The 18,302-nt window shown below is 40.6% G+C and overlaps 1 protein-coding gene across 3 annotated transcripts in view; it reads right to left on the bottom strand.

The window, feature by feature from the left end:
* Window positions 1-3,516: 3,516 nt before the first annotated feature.
* Window positions 3,517-18,302, bottom strand: part of HEPH (hephaestin) — a 103,606-nt gene continuing 88,820 nt past the window's right edge. For all 3 annotated transcript variants that reach the window (XM_081221928.1, XM_081221929.1, XM_081221927.1), the window contains 6 exons: window positions 14,330-14,436; window positions 13,008-13,233; window positions 10,452-10,591; window positions 9,436-9,598; window positions 6,528-6,572; window positions 3,517-4,193 (listed from right to left, as the gene is read on the bottom strand). In XM_081221928.1, the coding sequence (XP_081078054.1) occupies window positions 3,961-4,193; window positions 6,528-6,572; window positions 9,436-9,598; window positions 10,452-10,591; window positions 13,008-13,233; window positions 14,330-14,436 (914 nt within the window). In that variant the 3' untranslated portion in view covers window positions 3,517-3,960. The remainder of the gene's footprint in view (window positions 4,194-6,527; window positions 6,573-9,435; window positions 9,599-10,451; window positions 10,592-13,007; window positions 13,234-14,329; window positions 14,437-18,302) is intronic.

Below are 18,302 nucleotides of genomic sequence, written 5' to 3' on the forward strand. Positions count from 1 at the left end.
TTCAGCTCCAGAAACTCTGGGTCCCATAGCCAGAGACCCTAGGACCTGGCTTTGCCATCCTGTGAGCTGGCACTAGCCCTGGCACCAGCCCTCACCCACCAGCAGCCTGGCACCAGCCCCAGGATCACCAAGGCCCTGTAGGCAGCTGTGTCAACACACAGTGCAAACACCAGCAGCCTGGCACCAGCCCCAGGATTCCCTTGTCCCTTGCCCTATCCACCTACCTATACCAACTCTAGGGTATCCAGGGTCCTGCAGAGACCCACCAGTGTGTTGGCATTAGCCCTGGGTCATCCTGGGCCCTGGAGCTCGACACCAGTGGGCCAACACCAGCTCTGGGAACCCCTGCCCCACAGCTAGGGACCCCAGGACCTAGCTCTGCAAGTCAGTTGACACCCAGGACCGAGCTTCAGCTGCTTGTGTGCGAGCACCAGCCCTTTGACCATGGCAGCCTTGCATCCAGCTGTGGAAAGAACCAGCCCATCCTCTAGCAGGCCAACACTACCGCAGGATGTCCTGGGGCCCCACCCAACAGCAGGTCGACACTTGATCTGAGATCCCTGGCACCAGAGCCAGCCACCATGGGACCTGGCTATACGCACTGGTGGGCCAGCACTAGCCCTGAGATCCCCCTGAGCTCAGTAGCCAGTCAACCTATGACATGGCCACAACCATCTGCGGCTTGACAACAGGATCTGGAGTCCCCTGACTGTGAAAGCAGCCGTACCAGGACATGGCCTTGATCACCTGTGGCTCACAGCCTCTGCAAAAGGCAGTGTCTGGCAACCAACTGGATAGGGGAACAGTCCCACCTACCAGTGTCCCCACAGTAATCAGCCCACCACAACAGAAGTACCCACACAGCCCACATAGAGGGCACCCAGAAAGTATACTGTCTTTTCTCATTCAAGTTGTGATTTTACTGATTCTTGGTATGATGGAACTCTGAATCATATTAAAACAATCTATTTTAGGAGGCAGTAACCCTGTTTATGTTTAGCATAAGTCCTGGCATAATTTTGTGTTCCAATGGCAATGTAACTTTCAGAGACTTTGCTGTGCTTTTCAGTTTTGCTTGGTTTCTCTGGTGTCACTGAGGTTCCTGTTGACCTCTTCCAGAACCATTATTGTCTCTGGGTAGGAAAAGGGATTCTCCAGCTTACAGGCACAAAAAGTGCTTCCTGGGCTGCAGCTTGCTATGTTGGGATTCTCCTTGCAGTTGCTTCCTAATGTCTAACTGGGGGAGGAGAGTCTCTGGTCAGCAGGGATGAAGAGCATCTTCCATGGTTACTTGATGTAAGCAAGGCTCCTCCCCAGTCCCTCGTTCCAGAGACCCAGGCCCACCTGGGGTTGTCACTAGGACTCCTTTTTGACTTTGGGCTGCATTCTTCTAAGTTAGGTGTTAGCAAGATGCTTTGTTTGCTATGTTTCTCTTTCTTTTTCAGGCTGCCTTCCTCTTCTCTATCTTTTTGAGCCCTTCTATTGTTGTCTTTTTAAAAAAAATATTTCCAAGGTTTATTTATCTCCAGAGAGAGGTGAACATATGGCAGCTCATCTAAACTGTAAGTCCAATTTATGTTTTTCAAGCATCACTTTTCTGCATGGAGAATCAATTGTAGGAGGCTGGAGTGAATGTAAGGATATAAGCAGGAGGCTTCCACACAAATCCTGGTAACAGATGGTTATGTTTTTGTCTGGGGTGGTAGCAATGAAGATAGAAACAGCTGAATAAATTAAAGATATTTTGGAGAAAAAACAAACAAGGCTTACTTTGGGGATTTCTGACTTGAGCAATTGAATGGATGGAAGTGCCAATTAATTGTCAAAAATACCTCCTACATCCCCACAGGGAGAACACCCACTACAAAAATGCATACTTTTCTGTAATACATGGGCTTGAGCTTACATTCCCCAATCAGGAACAGGGTTACACATTCAGAAGAAACTTATCCCCATCCCACCTACTTCTCCTTGTCTCAGATTCGTGACTGAGACCACCTTCCATTTACATACAAATTACAATAATTGAGTAGAGTCCCCAGAGTGCACTGAGTTTTCAATAACCTTCACGTTAACAATACACCAACAGAGTTCTGCTGTTAAGTGCATTGATTATGCAATGGTTTAAATACTCTCATTTGATTTTATCACTAACAATCCAAATCTTCTCCCTACTCCACGCCCTGATATGTTTCTGAGACTTCCAGTAAAGCTCTCCACAGAGCCATTGACCACAGTAAACCAAGATGAATGATGGGCTCTGGCCTGTGTTTTACCCTCTAACTTTCAACATTATTTAACACCTGAACATCAGCTTTGTGAGTTTCTACAGTTAATCTGCAAAGTGTTGCTAACTAGGCAGACAGTTTGGAAAGACAGGAAAAGGGAAGTTGGATTCAATATGGGTAACAAATGATGGAGATTAGTGGAGTTTCCCTGATATAGAAGGATGAAGCAGGGATTTGGAGTCGAACAGATGAAGGCTTGAATCCCCACTCAATTTTTATCTGAATGGCCTGGGGTAAAATCACTTACTCTCTATAATCATTTGTTTACTAAAAGGTAAAACAAAGTATCACCCTGATAGAACTAAGGGAAGTAAAATGCAATCAGGTATTAGATGCTTTGTAAAGTGTAAAGCACTATGCATTTCAGCTATTATTTTAACTGTCCCTGATGCCTCTTCCATTCTCCACTTGCCATGTAAAATGGTATTATGGATACTATAGTAAGAATGGGCCATCTTATCCCATCCCTACTCTGTGTCTTGTCTGTGCTCTCTGACCAAGGTTTTAGAGAGGATTGAACTTGTAAGTGACAAAGGAATATTGCTTTAAATTACCAGAGGAAGGATTCTACCCTATAAAGAGGCCCCCCAAATTGCAAGTAGACCTCTCATACCCCCAACTACCAAAAGAGCCCATTAGATCTGTGCCCACCTCTCCTTGCCCAGTGTAAAGGTTTGAGCCTAGTTTCAGCCCTCTATTTCCCTCTGGCAACTTTTCTTTGCATTCAGAATACTTTTGGCACTTATGGGTCAAAAGATGGTACCTATCACTCTGATTCTGAGGCTTCCTCTTGGGCAGCTTCTTCACTTCCAAAACACAAACCTGCAGGGTCCACAAAGGATAGGCAGACCCATTCTATGCCCAAAACTAGTCACCCCCACCAGTCTTGCTCAGTGCTCTCTTTTTCAATAACAGTCACAACCTCCCAGAGACCACAGAGACAATCAAATTCACCAAGTTCACTCTTACGGTGTTCTAACAAGCATTTTAATGTGTAGGATTTTATGACTAAAACATGAAGAGGACACTCAACATTCCCTTCAGTGCAACTGTGCCAAGAACTTGGAGTACTGGCTTCCTGAGGAGCTTTTGCCTCCAAAGGCTGTAGTTGCTCATGACAACAATATTCCATCTACCCACTTAACCAAAATAGTCCACTGCCAAGAAGAATCAAAATACAATTTGGATCTTAAAATCCCAACCCACCCATTCCCCATCATGCCTATGTTCTTAGTCCTTAGTTTAGATTTGGATTATCATCACAGCTCACTTAGCCTCAGTTCAAACTGAACTTGCCTAGGTCCTGGAAAGCAGTAGAAACCTAATCAGTGACCCTTACTCTTGGTATCTACTTTGTGAGAAGAGTCTGTTTTTAGAAATTTCCAGACCTTCCAAGTGTCAGTGGGTGATATAATATAGCTGTTGAAATTTGTGATATTAGATACTAGGGGACTCACTTAGCCCCAGGTGCCCAAGTGGAGTAAAGAAACTAAAGAAAAAGAAAGCATATCATTTCCATGTAAATAAATTAGTGAAGAAATACTCTCTTGATTTTGATTCCCTCCTCTGTCTCTCTAAAACCCATGCCCCTTTGAGAGTGACAGTGAGGTCAGCTGCTAGCCCATGGCCTGCTGGGAGTGTGTCCCAGATGTGCAGTTCCAGGATCCAGCTGTTATTGCTTGAGAGACAGAAGCTTGAAGCTGTCATCCAGGATGGATCTCCTGTTGCGCCGTAGCTTTCTCTGCCGATGCTGGTACCACACCACACCACCAAGAGCCAGAGCAATGAGCAGGAGGGTGACACCCATGGCCATCAAGACAGAAGTCAGTATCTTGATATCCTTTACAGGGATTTGCATGCCCAGCATCCTCACATTGCTTTCTCCAATGTCTCTTGGGATTGCTACTGAAATGGAACAAGAGGCAAGTGGGAATCCTGGGATGGAGAATACTCTAAAATATCTTCTTTTATAGTCAACTCTGGGAGAGGAGAAATAAGGTCATCCAAATAGGACAGAGGAACTATCCTAATCCCTCAAAAGATCAGCCAGTGATGACAGATTCAGAGGTTACAGAGAACCAGCGTAACAAAAGGCCATAGCTTAGAAAATTATGAGGAAGCATTGAGGCACCAATAACCCCATGGAAAGAGCTAACACTAAGAGTGAGAAGGGCCTTGACATATTTCTTTAAATATATAAAAGCCTGTGATGTAGAAAAAAAAAAAAAATTGAATTTGGTTTGCGTGGTTCCAGAGGGTAGAACTGGGAACAGTAAGTAGAAACTCCTGAGAAGCAGTTTGACTCAATTATCTAGCTTATCAATACTCACTTTGACCATTGGACCATGACAAGAGCCTGCCTCTGTGCTGTCTGGTCTCTCACATCTTTGGGTCATTATAACATTGATGTCACATTGATATTTCTAGGTGAAATATCTAATTTTCATAGTTCCTGGCATACAAACTTTTGATGATCTCCAATTAGCCTATGGAGTAAAGCTCAGACTCAAGTCAGACATTGCAACTCTTACTATCAGTTTCTAACTTAGCCTACACTTATTTACTATCTTCAGGGATAGCAACTCATTCTTTGTTCTGCAGAATGGGTGAGCCTCTTTCAGGTCTCCAAGACTTTCTCATGCTGCTCCCGTTGCCTGAACACCCTTCTTCTTCCTCACCATTCTATCCCTAGCTTAAACATAGGTCTAAGCAAAGCTTTCTTAATTCAGCTGTATAACTAACAATGGTCTTTCTTTTGTGTGCCCAAAGTACCTGTACTGCTTGTACTCCCACAATTTACTTGCTTGGGCCAAGTGACCTAATTCACCCTCACCTCTGGATTTCAGTCTCCTCTTTTATAAAATGGGGAGAATAACCATACTTAATTCAGTGGTTTATTGTGAGACTTGAGCGAGTTGATATTCATAAAATATTTAACATAGCTCCTGGAAGACAGCAAATGCACAATAATTGATCAGTTATTATTATTTTTTCCCCACTTAAAAAAAATAACATATAGTATCCAGCACTGCAATTATTGTCTCTGTGTCTCATTCCACTTTTAGACATGAATCTCTTGGAAAATAGTGACTATGTCTTACTTTTGTGGTGTCTCTGGCAGTTAGTATGTGTTTGATGAATGTATAACTGGATGAATCAATATTCTTACAGAACTGAGAGAAGATGGAATATAATGAGTTCAAATGGGAGCTGGGAAACATTCTGGTTTTGAGTTTACATTCTACCACTTACTTCTCTTGTGACCTTGGAAAAATCACTTTCCATCTCTCAGTTTCTCATGCAGAAAATATTGGGCTTTAGTAGACCACCAGTTTTGAGGGGTTTTCCCCACTGTTGAACTTTTTTAACAAACAAGAGCTTATGAGGATGTATGTATGTATGTACACACTGATATGTACAAATTCATATACAAATGTATGCACAAAATATGTATATATAAAAATATATGTGCGTATATATATACAAATATATATACATATATGTATGTCACTGCTCTCTCTGCTTCACCTTACCTCTCCCTAACCCTCCAGGACATAACCTAGTCCCCTGGTTGACTGTTTATAAGATACTTAGATCATTAGGACCTTTCCAAACAGAGCTGAAAAACCTCCAGACTAAACTGAAGATCTCTAACATCCATTCTAGCTTCTCACAACTTTCTGAATCTTTCTCAGTTCAGGTACAAATGAGGTAGAGAGTGAAAGCATTATTTGAACCCAGCCTGGATAGAACAAGAATCTCTATTTTCTGGAAGGACAGAAATGGATGGTTCTAAAGCATCAACTATTTAGTATTCTATAGTATTCTATACCTGGTGCGGACTGAATGGCATTTGTCCTAGTTTCACACTGTCCTTGTGGGGAATTCATGTCTGTTCTATAGCACCTTCATTCACAACTCAGCATGACCTTGAATTTTATTTCCCCTCACACATTAGTAAGAGGATAAGATAGCAGCCTTCAACTGAGCATGAGGTAATTTTCCTCAACTCAGGATGTTGGGCATGGGGGTCAGAGAGAATAAACCTGCTGAGGGAAGCTTAACTGGAAGCTTAACCTTAGATTCCTGACTTCTGAAGTCTTAAATAAATCTCAGGATGTTTTCTGCTAGTATTGAGGTCACCTTTCAGCTATGTGAAACCCATCTTCTAGAGGCACTGAACTTTTCCTCAAATGCACAACATATATAACTACCCAATCTGTGTATCATTCTCCCTACCTTTTCCAGTCTCTTCAGAGATGATGGTGGTAGTGCTTAAGTGTTCTGGAGGAAAAAGAGAAAAGAGGTTAGTCCTATTCTTGTTTCCTACCTATCCACAGGCTTGTTGTAGGAGGTTAGCATTGGTTGGAGGAAACTCTCTGTGATATAGTAAGCAAAACGGAGGTGACTGAAATTAACTGTCTTGTGATCAAAGTCAGTATTGGTATATGGATTTGATTTTGAGCAGTGACACAAAATATAAGCAAGAGCATAGGCTTAGGAGTCCAAAAGGTAAGTCACCCCTCTGCCAAAATTTACATATTTATTGGCACTTTATCCTCATTATTGCTATTTATGCCACCTTTCCCCATCCTTCTTTCAGGAAGCCCCTGCTCTTTGTCAAAGCTTCATCCCTACATATTCAACCTTTTTAGAATACTTCTTCCTCTTCTTGCTTTAATGAAGCTGAGCTCTTTTCTGAGAACTATACTTCCTTTTTATCTTCTCAATACTGCTTTGAGATTATATATTATTCCTCCCCTTTTTGCAAAGATCCATCTCTTTTGAGGCTTATATTATTTGGCTAAAAAATCACAACCACTTCTTGTCACTGTTACCTAACAGTTCTCTTCATTCATGGAAGTCTTTGGTACGTGGCTCAGTCTTTCTTGTCTTCAATTCCCATCATGAGTGTTGACCTATCCAACACTTAAGCTGCACAGTTTTTAAACCTCTTAACTCCAACAAATTTCAAATATACTCCAATTCTATCAACCACTCTTATGGTCACATTGGACTAATTATGCAGAATTGCTCCATCTCATAAGTCTAAAATCTAACAACATCCTCCTATTCTCTCCATGTTCTAATGCTATTTATTCTATTTCACCTGTTATTTTCTCCTCTCATGAAGACCTCTAGCTCCTGGACACTTCCATTTTTCTAACCTCACCAGCTTCATCCTGTTTTTTTCTTCCATTCCTGGCCAGGCTGGACTCCATTTTCTATCACTTCAACTACTAACTTACCAGGAAAGTTATAATCATTTGCTGAAACCCCAGTAACTATACTTTCATTGCATTTTTTTCTGGTATGATGAATGCTGGTGGAGAAACGTCACACAATTATAAAGATCAGTATTCTTTGGGTCCAACTTCAACTAAGTCCTCAGTGCTGCTTGGCAATACTTAATTTATTTTCCATCACTCAGAGTAACTTTTTCCCCACCACCCAGAGTGGTTATTTCATAACCACTTTACCCACTCTTCTCAAGCCCCTTACACTATCATCTATCTTTCATTCTCAGTAGATGACTCTGTCTCTCCATCACAGATGAAACACAGACCATCAGACAGAAATATCTACCTTTTTGTCAAGCTGCTCACCCAAACCTACACATTGGTCTTTTTCTGTTTTCTCTCTTCTTTTAGTAGAAAAAGATGACCTTACCCCACTCTAATATTTTTTGTAACTCTGGCTTTCATCCCCTGCTTCTTCACTGGGAAGCCCTTTCCAACAATTAGTCTTTTATTCCCTATCTGTCTTCAACTCTTCCCTCTGGTTGGCCTGTTAGCTTATATGTGATTGGAACAATATCAAATTAGACCATAGTCTGTCAAACAAACAAAAGGTAAATAGGTAAAATTTATGGACTGGCTCATTATTATAGAGAGAGGTAAGCTATTATTATTCATGGAAGTTCCTTGATGATATGTACTGATGCAGTCTCTTATCTATTAGATGGTCCATATTTGACATGACCCGTTACTACACATGGAGACAATCTATTGCTTTGGATCTATAACATCTTGATGATACATCAATTCACCACTTGACTTTGATTCTAAGGACTGACAGGATACAACAAAGAATTATGTGTGCCTGTCTGGGTGGTAGGGAATAGTACTACAGTAGTAACTGGAAGACACATTCTAGCAGTATGTGTTACCAGAGAACAAAGTTTTCCAAAGATATAAGAAATCATAATGTATAATTATTCGTCTCCCTCCCTGGGGGTAAATAGCAGAGTTGTATTTTCTACCCTGGTTTGCTAGCCCTGTTTAAATGTCTAAAGACATATTCCCACTTTCTATTCCTGCTGACAGAATGTCAATGGCTGGGAATCCCTGAATACCTACCTCAATATAACCAGTTTTCAAAACAGCATGACTTAAAAAAAAAAAGAACAGGAGAAAAAATAACCTCTCTTGATTCATGTGGGTCCCAGGAGTTTCTATTGAGCCTCTTGCAAGGGGGACAATGATGAGTACTGGATTCAGGTTAAGAGGCTTAAGAAGTGAGACTCAACCCTTAAATGGCCCAAAGACACAAAATTCAACACAGCCTATTCTTCTATGTTATTGGTGGTGAACAAAGATTTATTGGTAAAGAAAATACCCTGGCTATTACTTCTCCATATAACAAATACAAGGAAAATGTTTTTTTCCATCCTTGTTAGCATCTGTCTGGGATTAGTTGTAATTGAAGGCTAATATCTCTTTCCAGCCTTAGACAATCCCCACAAAACAAACCAATTAAGGGGTGACTGTTAGAATTATATTTTTCCTTTATATAAAAAATAACGTTAATAAGATTCCTTTGAAATAATTAATACCTCTAATAAACTCTAAAATAATAAATTTACATACAAATTAAATGTATTCAAAGGAAGCAAATCTACACTAAACATCAATGCATACAGCCCAGCCAGGCTGAGTCAATTCATGTGAGCTCAACAAGTATCAAAGAAATTAGGAGGGTGCATGGGCAGGGGAGCAACAGGGAATGAGAAATATTGGTTGGGAGAACATGAGAAGGGGTCTGTTCTGTCTTCTTGGGATCAGAAGATGGATGTAAGTCACTTCTTGGATTATCTGGTTCTTACAGGCTAGATACAGTGCTAGAAGATAGCTTAATTAGGCTTTACCTCTTTGGGACAAAACCATAAAGACAGTCTCCATGCCAGCATGGACATGGTCTGTAACATGACAGTGAAGCAGCCATGTCCCAGGGTTGCTGGTCACCATCTCCACAACCTCAAAAGTCCCTGGGAACAGATCCACCACGTCTGCCCGGTAGCTCTCTCCACTCTGCAAGAGAGATTGTGGGTGAGAGAGAGAAAGTGAAGGGTAGAGATAGTCTCAGAACTTATAGGACTTAAAAGGCTTGGGTATCCACACCAGGGACATAGAACTTTAAGATTCACAGATCAGAGAACAGCTTAAAGATTCCATCTTATCCATCTCCTCTGTGAACGCACCCATACAAACTGACTCAACAGAGGAGACTCTCTCCTCCTAATTTTTCTTAAAGTCTCCCAAAGTAAGGTTCATTTAGTCTTTCATTAGGGGGCTAAAAACTAGTATATCCATAATTTTTAGCAGGCTTAAGCCTTGACCCCTAGGAAGGATCCACATATTTACTTTAGAAATGAAACTCAATTTAGTTTCTCCTCTATGCCACCACCTTTATCAGGACTTCTAAGTCTTTAAGTCCACATTAATGCCTACAACTCTGACCCCTTTTCCTAAGGCAAAATCTTCTTCTTCACAACCCACATGTAGTCACAGATAGGTCCTAAATTGAAGTTCTGGAATGGATTAAGGACTTTCAGAGATTGTGAGACACTACTCTGAAATTTCTTACTCAGTCTGACTGCTTACTGGACCTCAAGTCCCTGACTGAGACCCAATTACATTTATTCCTTCAATCTCTGTATCCCATAAATGAGCCATTCATTTCCTCTATATCATAGGAGAAAACTAAGGCCTGGAGGGCAATGACTGACCTTGGGATACAAAGCCAAACTAGAATTCCCTGATCAATACTCCATGTACAAGACCTTTCTTCTTTTAACTGATTATTATCATGTTTCTTTTTATTCCCTTCTTTCTTAATGGATATCAAAGCACTCTGAGGGACTCAGCCTTCTTTCCAGCTCACCCGATAGAGAAAGCTTTCTGCATGGAAATGGACAGTGTGTAGGTCGATATCTTGTCCCATGGCCAGCATGTACCAAGCCACTCGTTCTCCTTTGTACATGGTAAGACCCCTGAGATTGGCATAGAGCTTTCCATTAATGGCTGTAAGAGAAGAAAAACTATTTTATATTTCTCATTTTGACTTACCACTGCCACTACCCTAGAGCTAATCCCTATCATCTCTGATGATAGCAATACCCTCCTAAATTCTCTCATTTTTATTCCATTTGTCCCTCTCCAGTCTATCTTCCACATTGGTGTTATAAGACTGGTCTTTCTGAATAACTAATATGATCATGCTATTCTGCTGCTTAAAATACTTTACTAGCTCCCTCCTGCCAAAAATATCAAGTCCATGCCTCCTTAGCTCAGCCAACAAGGTCCTTCAAAATAGAGCCCCAAACTACCTTCCAAAACTCATCTACCACTAACATATTTATTTCAATTAAGGTGATTTTTTCACCATCCCCCCATATGGCCCCATATTCATGTTCTCTGTGTTCTTGCTCATGTTTCTGATCTTCCCTCCCAGAAATTTTCCCTCCTTTTATCCATCTTTTCAAAGTCCAGTCATACCTTCACCTCTTCTAATAATACTTCCCTGATCTAGCACCTCTCAGCACCTCTCATTGCCTGCATTACTTTCCACATCTGAACTCCTCTAGTACTGTCTATACTACCCTTTGGAACTCACTAGAAACTGCCTTCTACATTTACCTATCTTTTAATTTGTGGAATTTTATATCCCCAACTAGGTTGTAGGTTTCTATTAGGCAGGGAATAAATGTATATACTATATTCCTTGTATTCTTCAGAACACCTAGCAGACACCTGAGCCTACAATAAATGTAAAAAAAAAACCTGTCATATTCTTGGAAGTTATAATGACATTAACACATGGGACTCATCACCTGCCTCTTCCCAGGCCACATCCTATGCTTTAAAAACAACAAACCACTTATCACCATGTTAATTCACACTGTCAAGACTATGCCCAGGATACACTCCCCCACTTTTCATGTTATCACAGAGGGAAGATGATTTATACCCTACATCCCAAGAGAGGAAATAATGGAAGGAACATTTATAGCCTATTTACTCTGGCCAAATTTTGTATTTGAGAGAAGGGACTAAATATGCTCAACTCAGTCTGACCATAGAAAGTGGTACAGATGGATTTGTTATTCCATCATGGAGAAGATTTTGTCCCTGTGAAGGAGGAGGGTATTGTTGTCCCTCTACATCAATGACAGGATGAAAAATCTATCCATTGTTGGGGGAGTATTAGTAAGCCTATTTTGTTGCAGAACTAAATTCAGTTTGCCAATTAGCTTTCTCAGTAAGTTCACATTTGATCTTAAGTGTCTCTGCCTCTTTCTCAATTGGTTCAGGAATCTGGAAGTGAGGGAAAGGGTATTATTTGTTAGCCCTCAGACACCAACATTATTATTTTTTCTCTAGTGCCAGCACTCAGAGAGTTTTCAACAAATGCTTGATAGGTAGATAGATTGATAGCTGAAGAGTTTGGATGAATAAACATAAACAAACAAATGGAAATGAGCATTAGCTAAACCCCTGTACTAGCAAGATCTGTGTCCTCTTTCCATTTTTGTTTTGGGCAATTTATTTCTCTGATTTGAAAGGAGCTAAAAAATTCATTTTGTAAAGTTTATGAATCACTGGATTCCATGTGAATCACTCATATTTCCATCAAGGGGAAATAGCTAGAATCTGTGTGACAATGAGATACTACTTTTGAGTTCCAGTAGAGTCACCATCAAAACTGCAACTTACCCTCAAATCAAAGAAATACTATACTAGAAGAGATAGTGAGAAATCACTTCATACTTAAATTCTCCCTCTTCTTTGAGATTTTCTCTATTTTTTTAAAGATACACAAATCTCTAGAACGAAGGCAGGCTTGAGTGCACAATTTACCTCCAAAATCCATTTGAGCATCAAGAAGCTCTTATTTGTATGTAATATAACCCAGTATGCTGCTCTCTGAGGCTCTCTCTCCAATCCTTCCATCTGTAAATTGAACCTTTGTTTTAAAAATAGATTAAAAGATAAGCTGTCCTTCATTTGTCTATATTAGAATATATTGAGAAAACAGATCTCAGATCCAGAGTGGTAAGGAAATAAGATAATATTGAGAAACTAAACTCAGAATTTTTAAGTAGAGAGGCCCTAATCAGCCAGTGCACCAGTTACACTGAGGGTCATAAATGTCCATCTTGCCTTCTCTAATATGTTAAAATGTGCTAGTGTCACCAGAGCAACTTTACAGAGTCAGCTTCCTGCTTTCTGGGCACTTGAACTAATGTAGACCACATTACCTATTTTATGTATGAAATATATAATACTGTAGTAGGAGACATTTCTTCTAATTTGTCCCCATTCCACTTTCCTATCCTTTCAGAAATTATGCTCCCTTGGGTTGTGATGGGCCTATCAGATACCCCCATGCAGCCAGTAGGGACTTCTTTGGAAGAGGGTTAGGTTCTTTTCTACAGACCATGCATTTTATTGCTCTCCAAGAAAGTCTCATCCTGTAGGTTAATATGGCCTGGATCCTGGGGCCCATAAGTTTCCACATTCTCTTCCAGATACCAAGACTGGTTCTCATCAAATATCAAGAATAACAAGGCAAATTCTCGGTCCATGTCACGTCGTCCTCCATTGGGCTCTAGGATGCCCTTTCGGCAGATGGCCAAGGGTCCCACCAGGCCACTGTACATGTCCTAAGGATAGGAGGAAGAGGGAGAGAGTGAACTATATGGAGTTGTTTCTGGGTGGTAGTGCTCTGCAGAGAGACAGGCTAACATCCAAGCCCACTGTGCCCTCAGCAATTCATCATAATGTCTTGTATTTATAAACACCTCAACTCTATTATCTGAATTCATCTTCACTACCATCTTGGGACACAGGTAAGATATGCTATCTCACTAATGATTTATCTCTGCTGGACTATTCGTTGATCTCCAAACTCACCAATCATTTTCACAATACAATGCCTTTTCTCAGGCTGTTTCTTCTTCCTGTAATGCCCACCCCCCCACCATATCCCTATCTTTTATCATAATGCTATTCAGCTTTCAAGGCTCAATGTTTATCTACCTACCATTATGTTGCCTTCTCCAGTTTCCCCCTCATTCATCCTCTCCTCCAAGCAAAAGTAATCATTCTCTCATGGACCCCCACAGCAGTTTCTATTAAATGGTTTTAAAGATCTGCTTATACTATGCTATATTTAAAATTTATTATATATATATGTATATGTATATATATAATATATATATTTAATGTTAACATTATGTTTATATTCATCTGTCTCCCACAACTAGATCACACTCTTTGAAAATGGGAACTGTATCTTACATTTGTATCATCCAAAGCACCAGGTAAAATGTAGTAGGCTCTCAATAAATGATAGCTGACATCTGCCTGTGGATGGGTGGCTACATAAATAAGCCCATTTTCCAGGAAACAGAGGCAAAATGACTTGCCTAAAGTCACTTCAAAAGCAAGACAGAACAAAATTTGGGTTAGAAACCCAATCTCTTGACAACCAATCCTAGGTTTCTTAAATGATAACATACTGCCTTATATTATCCAAGAAGAAGAAACAAAGAAGAAAATCCTCAGAACTAACATGTGGTGTTACCTATTCCCTTCATCCCTCCTCCTACCTACTAGAATAAGCCCAGCATTTGAGGAATTTCACCTGAACCCTGGACTTTAGTGCTGGACTTCTTATTACATCTGTTTAATAACTTATTTTTGCTAGGCAGCCTGCCCACTTCTGAGACAACTCCAGGAAGCCAATATTGTCTTTACCTTGATGGGATCCACTGCAGAATAATAGATCCAGGAAACACAAGTAGAATCATTGGGCCCAGGGCCAGATCTCTCTGGAATGTTCCATTGGTAAGTGAGAACTTCACCTAGAAGTGGTAACAGGAGTCTCCAGTTGGACCAGATTAGAAATTTCTCCCAGTTCCCGGGTATCCCTAAGAGGTTGTGGCAGGTGAGTCCCAGGACCTTTAAGATATTTCTCCATCATTTCCATATCAGTCTTCATTTTATTTTTGTGACTTTATTCTTCTCCCTCCTGGAACACCCTCAACATCTCTTCTACTGTCCCTATCTTTAAATATTCAGGTCCAATACTCTAGTAAGGTAGTTCTGCTACTATTCTCCCTGCTTATAATGACCTTCCTTCTTTGGCTCTGTTTTGGTCTCCTTATCCTGCTGCTGCCTCCTAAATGCAGATGTTTCTTCAAGGCTCTGGCTCTAATCCTCTTCTCCTCTTTTTCCATACTGTCTCCATGGAAGCTTTCAGCCATCTTTCTGACGTCAATTATGATCTGCGTGTATTGATGTCTCAAATACTTAGACAGACTTTCCTTGTCATTAAGCTCCAATCAAAAATGGGCATAGAGAGAACGTACCTCAACATAATAAAGGCTATATATGACAAATCCACAGCAGGCATCATACTCAATGGTGAAAAACTAAAGCATTTCCTCTAAGATCAGGAACAAGACAAAGATGTCCACTCTCACCACTATTATTCATCATAGTTTTGGAAGTCCTAGCCACGGCAATCAGAGAAGAAAAATAAATAAAAGGAATACAAATTGGAAAAGAAGTAAAACTGTCACTGTTTGCCGATCACACGATACTGTACATAGAGAATCCTAAAAATGCCAACAGAAAACTATTAGAGCTAATCAATGCATTTGGTAAAGTTGCAGGATACAAACTTAATGCACAGAAATCTCTTGTATTCCTATACACTAATGATGAAAAATCTGAAAGAGAAATCAAGGAAACACTCCCATTTACCATGGCAACAAAAATAATAAAATACCTAGGAATAAACCTACCTAGGGACACAAAAGACCTATATTCAGAAAACTATAAGACACTGATGAAAGAAATTTAAGATGATAACAACAGATGGAGAGATATACCATGTTGGTTTTTTTGAAGAATCAATATTGTGAAAATGACTCTACTACACAAAGCAATCTACAAATTCAGTGCAATCCCTATCAAATTACCAATGGCATTTTTTTACAGAACTAGAACAAACAATCTTAAAATTTGTATTGAGGCACAAAAGACCTCGAATAGCCAAAGCAGTCTTGAGGGAAAAATATGGAGCTGGAGGAATCAGACTCCCTGTCTTCAGACTATTTATTTATTTATTTGTTTGTTTGTTTGTTTGATGGGATTAACAGAAACAAACTACTATGTATAAAATAGATATGCAAAGAGGATACACTGTATAGTACAGGGAATTATAGCAATTATCTTAAAATATCTTATAATGGAGTATAATCTGCAAAAATATTGAATCACAATGTTGTATAACTAAAATTAACATAATATTGTAAATCAAAGACTGAACATTGGGGACAGAGTCAAGATGGCAGAATAGGAGGATGTGGAGTTTGCATCTCCTCACAAATACATCAAGAATACATTGGAACAATTCTCAGAGAGCACCTACCGAACACTAGTGGAGGACCTTGGACACCTAAGGGGACAAAAACATCCCTGAGCAAGCAGGTAGGATGAAGGAAAGAAGGAAAGGGGGAAGAAAAGTGGAAACAGGATGGGACCAGTGCCCCTGAGGAGGAGCTAAAGGAGAGCAGAGGTTCCCACACTCAGAAAAGCTCACTTACAACAAGGGGAAGAGTGGTGACAGAGAGGGACTTTCAGGGGATTGGGAGATTAGAGGGGAGTGCAGCAACCAGTCTGTGGAAGGCAGGACAGAGTAATACCTATTCACATAGTCTGTGCCACAGCCCTGCACACCCCAGCCTGAGTTGTGTATAGGAGGGCTGGGTGCTGGAGAGTGAGGTTTGGAGAGTGAACCCAGAGAAGGGGTAGCTGTTGGTTGTGAGGAGACAGCCTGAGGCAGCAGGAAGGAAGGGCTCCACAGCCAGAAAGGTTTGCAGAGGAAGCCCAGGCCACCATGGAGGTGAGATGCAATTGTTGAGTGGTGTGCAAAGGGCAGGGCTGCCATTGGAATGCCCTTTCCCACTCGTTGGGCTGGCCTCCTTGGGTAACGTCAGTTGTGCATGCCTGAGCAGGTTCGCCCACCCTGAAAACCAGGGTTCCCCTCACCTGCTCAGGCCTTGGCAAACCTGCTAGGGCCCCAGGCCTGAGCCACATCCCTGCCAAAGCCTCCTCCGGCCACATGGGTCCAGGTGGACCTGAGCAAAACTCCCCCAAAGCATCCATGGGCTCTGTGGGTCTTGGCAGTCTGCTACCACCCCTGACAAATCTTCTTTTGTCCACGCAGGTCCTGGCAGGCTGAGCACCACCCTTCTCCAAAGCCTCCTCCATCTGTGCCAGCCCCTGAAGCCATGCCCATGGAAGTCTGCACTCCAGCTGGCCTATGCAAGCATGTGTGCTCCAGGCCAGCTTCAGGAGCAGATGCTGGTGAGAGGAACACAAACAGAGATGGGGATGACACAGCTGGTCCAGAGACCTACCAAGAGGTCTTGGAGGAACTCCTGGGTAGGTGGGGGTTGGCTGTAGCTCACCATGGGTGCAGGGACATTGATAGTGGAGGCATCACAGAATTTTCCATTTTTAAAATTTTTTTATATTTTTATCTTTAACTTTATTTTTTAAACTTTTAAAATTATTTTATTTTAACTTTTTGCTGTTGTTCTATTTTGTTTTGTTATTTCATTTTTATTTTTTCTAATATATTTTTTATCTTTCTAATTTTATTTTTCTTTTTATTTTTTGTTATTGTCCTGCTCTTTGTTATTTGTTGTCCTTTTCTTCCTATTGGATTGCTATTTTGATATTTTTGTTTAGTTTTGTTTTGCTTTATTATTTTATTTTGTTTTTATCCTTTTTTTTCTAGTTTTGATTTTTTGTGTGTGTCATTTTTGTGTGTTTGTCTTTTCTTCACTTAGCTTTTCTTTTAGTTTGTTTTTTGATTTTGTTTTCAGTTTTCTGTTTGGGTTACTTTTGTTTATATTATTGGTTTTGGTTTTGGGGCTCTCTTGTTCATTTTGGTGTCTTCTTGTTTTTTGCTTTCCTTGGGGTTTTTGTTGTTGTATGTTTGTTGTTTTGTTTTTTGTTTATTTGGATTTGTTTTATTGTCTTTGGTTTTATTTGTCTGTTTGTTTTCTTTTGTTTGTGCGATTGTTACTTCTTATTTTTGTTGGTTCGGTTTTGATTTTATTATTTGCCTTGGAATTTGTTTGTCTGTTTTTTGTTTGTTTGTTTGCTTTTGTCACATCACACAGCTTGCAGGGTCTTGGTTCCCAGGCCAGGGGTTAGGCCTGAGCCCCTGTGGTGGGAGCACCAAATTCAAACAGCTGGACTATCAGAGAACTACAGGTCTCACGAAATATTAATCACTGTGAGGTCTCGAAGAAGTCCTCCTCTCAGCACCAAGATCTGGCTCCACCCAACTGCCTGCAAGCTCCAGTGCTGGACTCCTTAAGCCAAACAACCAGCAAGAGAGGAAAACAGCTCCACACATCAACAAAAATGATATGACAGAGAAATATGTTACAGATGAAGGAGCAAGGTAAAAACCTACAAGACTAAATAAATGAAGAGGAAATAGGCAACCTACCTGAAAAAGAATTCAGAGTAATGATAGTAAAGATGATCCAAAATCTCAGAAATAGAATGGAGGCACAGAACAAGACAAGGATACCCACTCTCACCATTTCTGTTCAGCACAGTATTGGAAGTCCTAACCTCAGAAATCAGGTAAGAAAAAGAAACAAAATGTATCCAAGTTAGAAGAGAAGAGGTAAAATTCTCA

This window comes from Mesoplodon bidens (assembly GCF_964165515.1).
Source record: "Mesoplodon bidens genome assembly, chromosome: X".
Taxonomy (NCBI): domain Eukaryota; kingdom Metazoa; phylum Chordata; class Mammalia; order Artiodactyla; family Ziphiidae; genus Mesoplodon; species Mesoplodon bidens.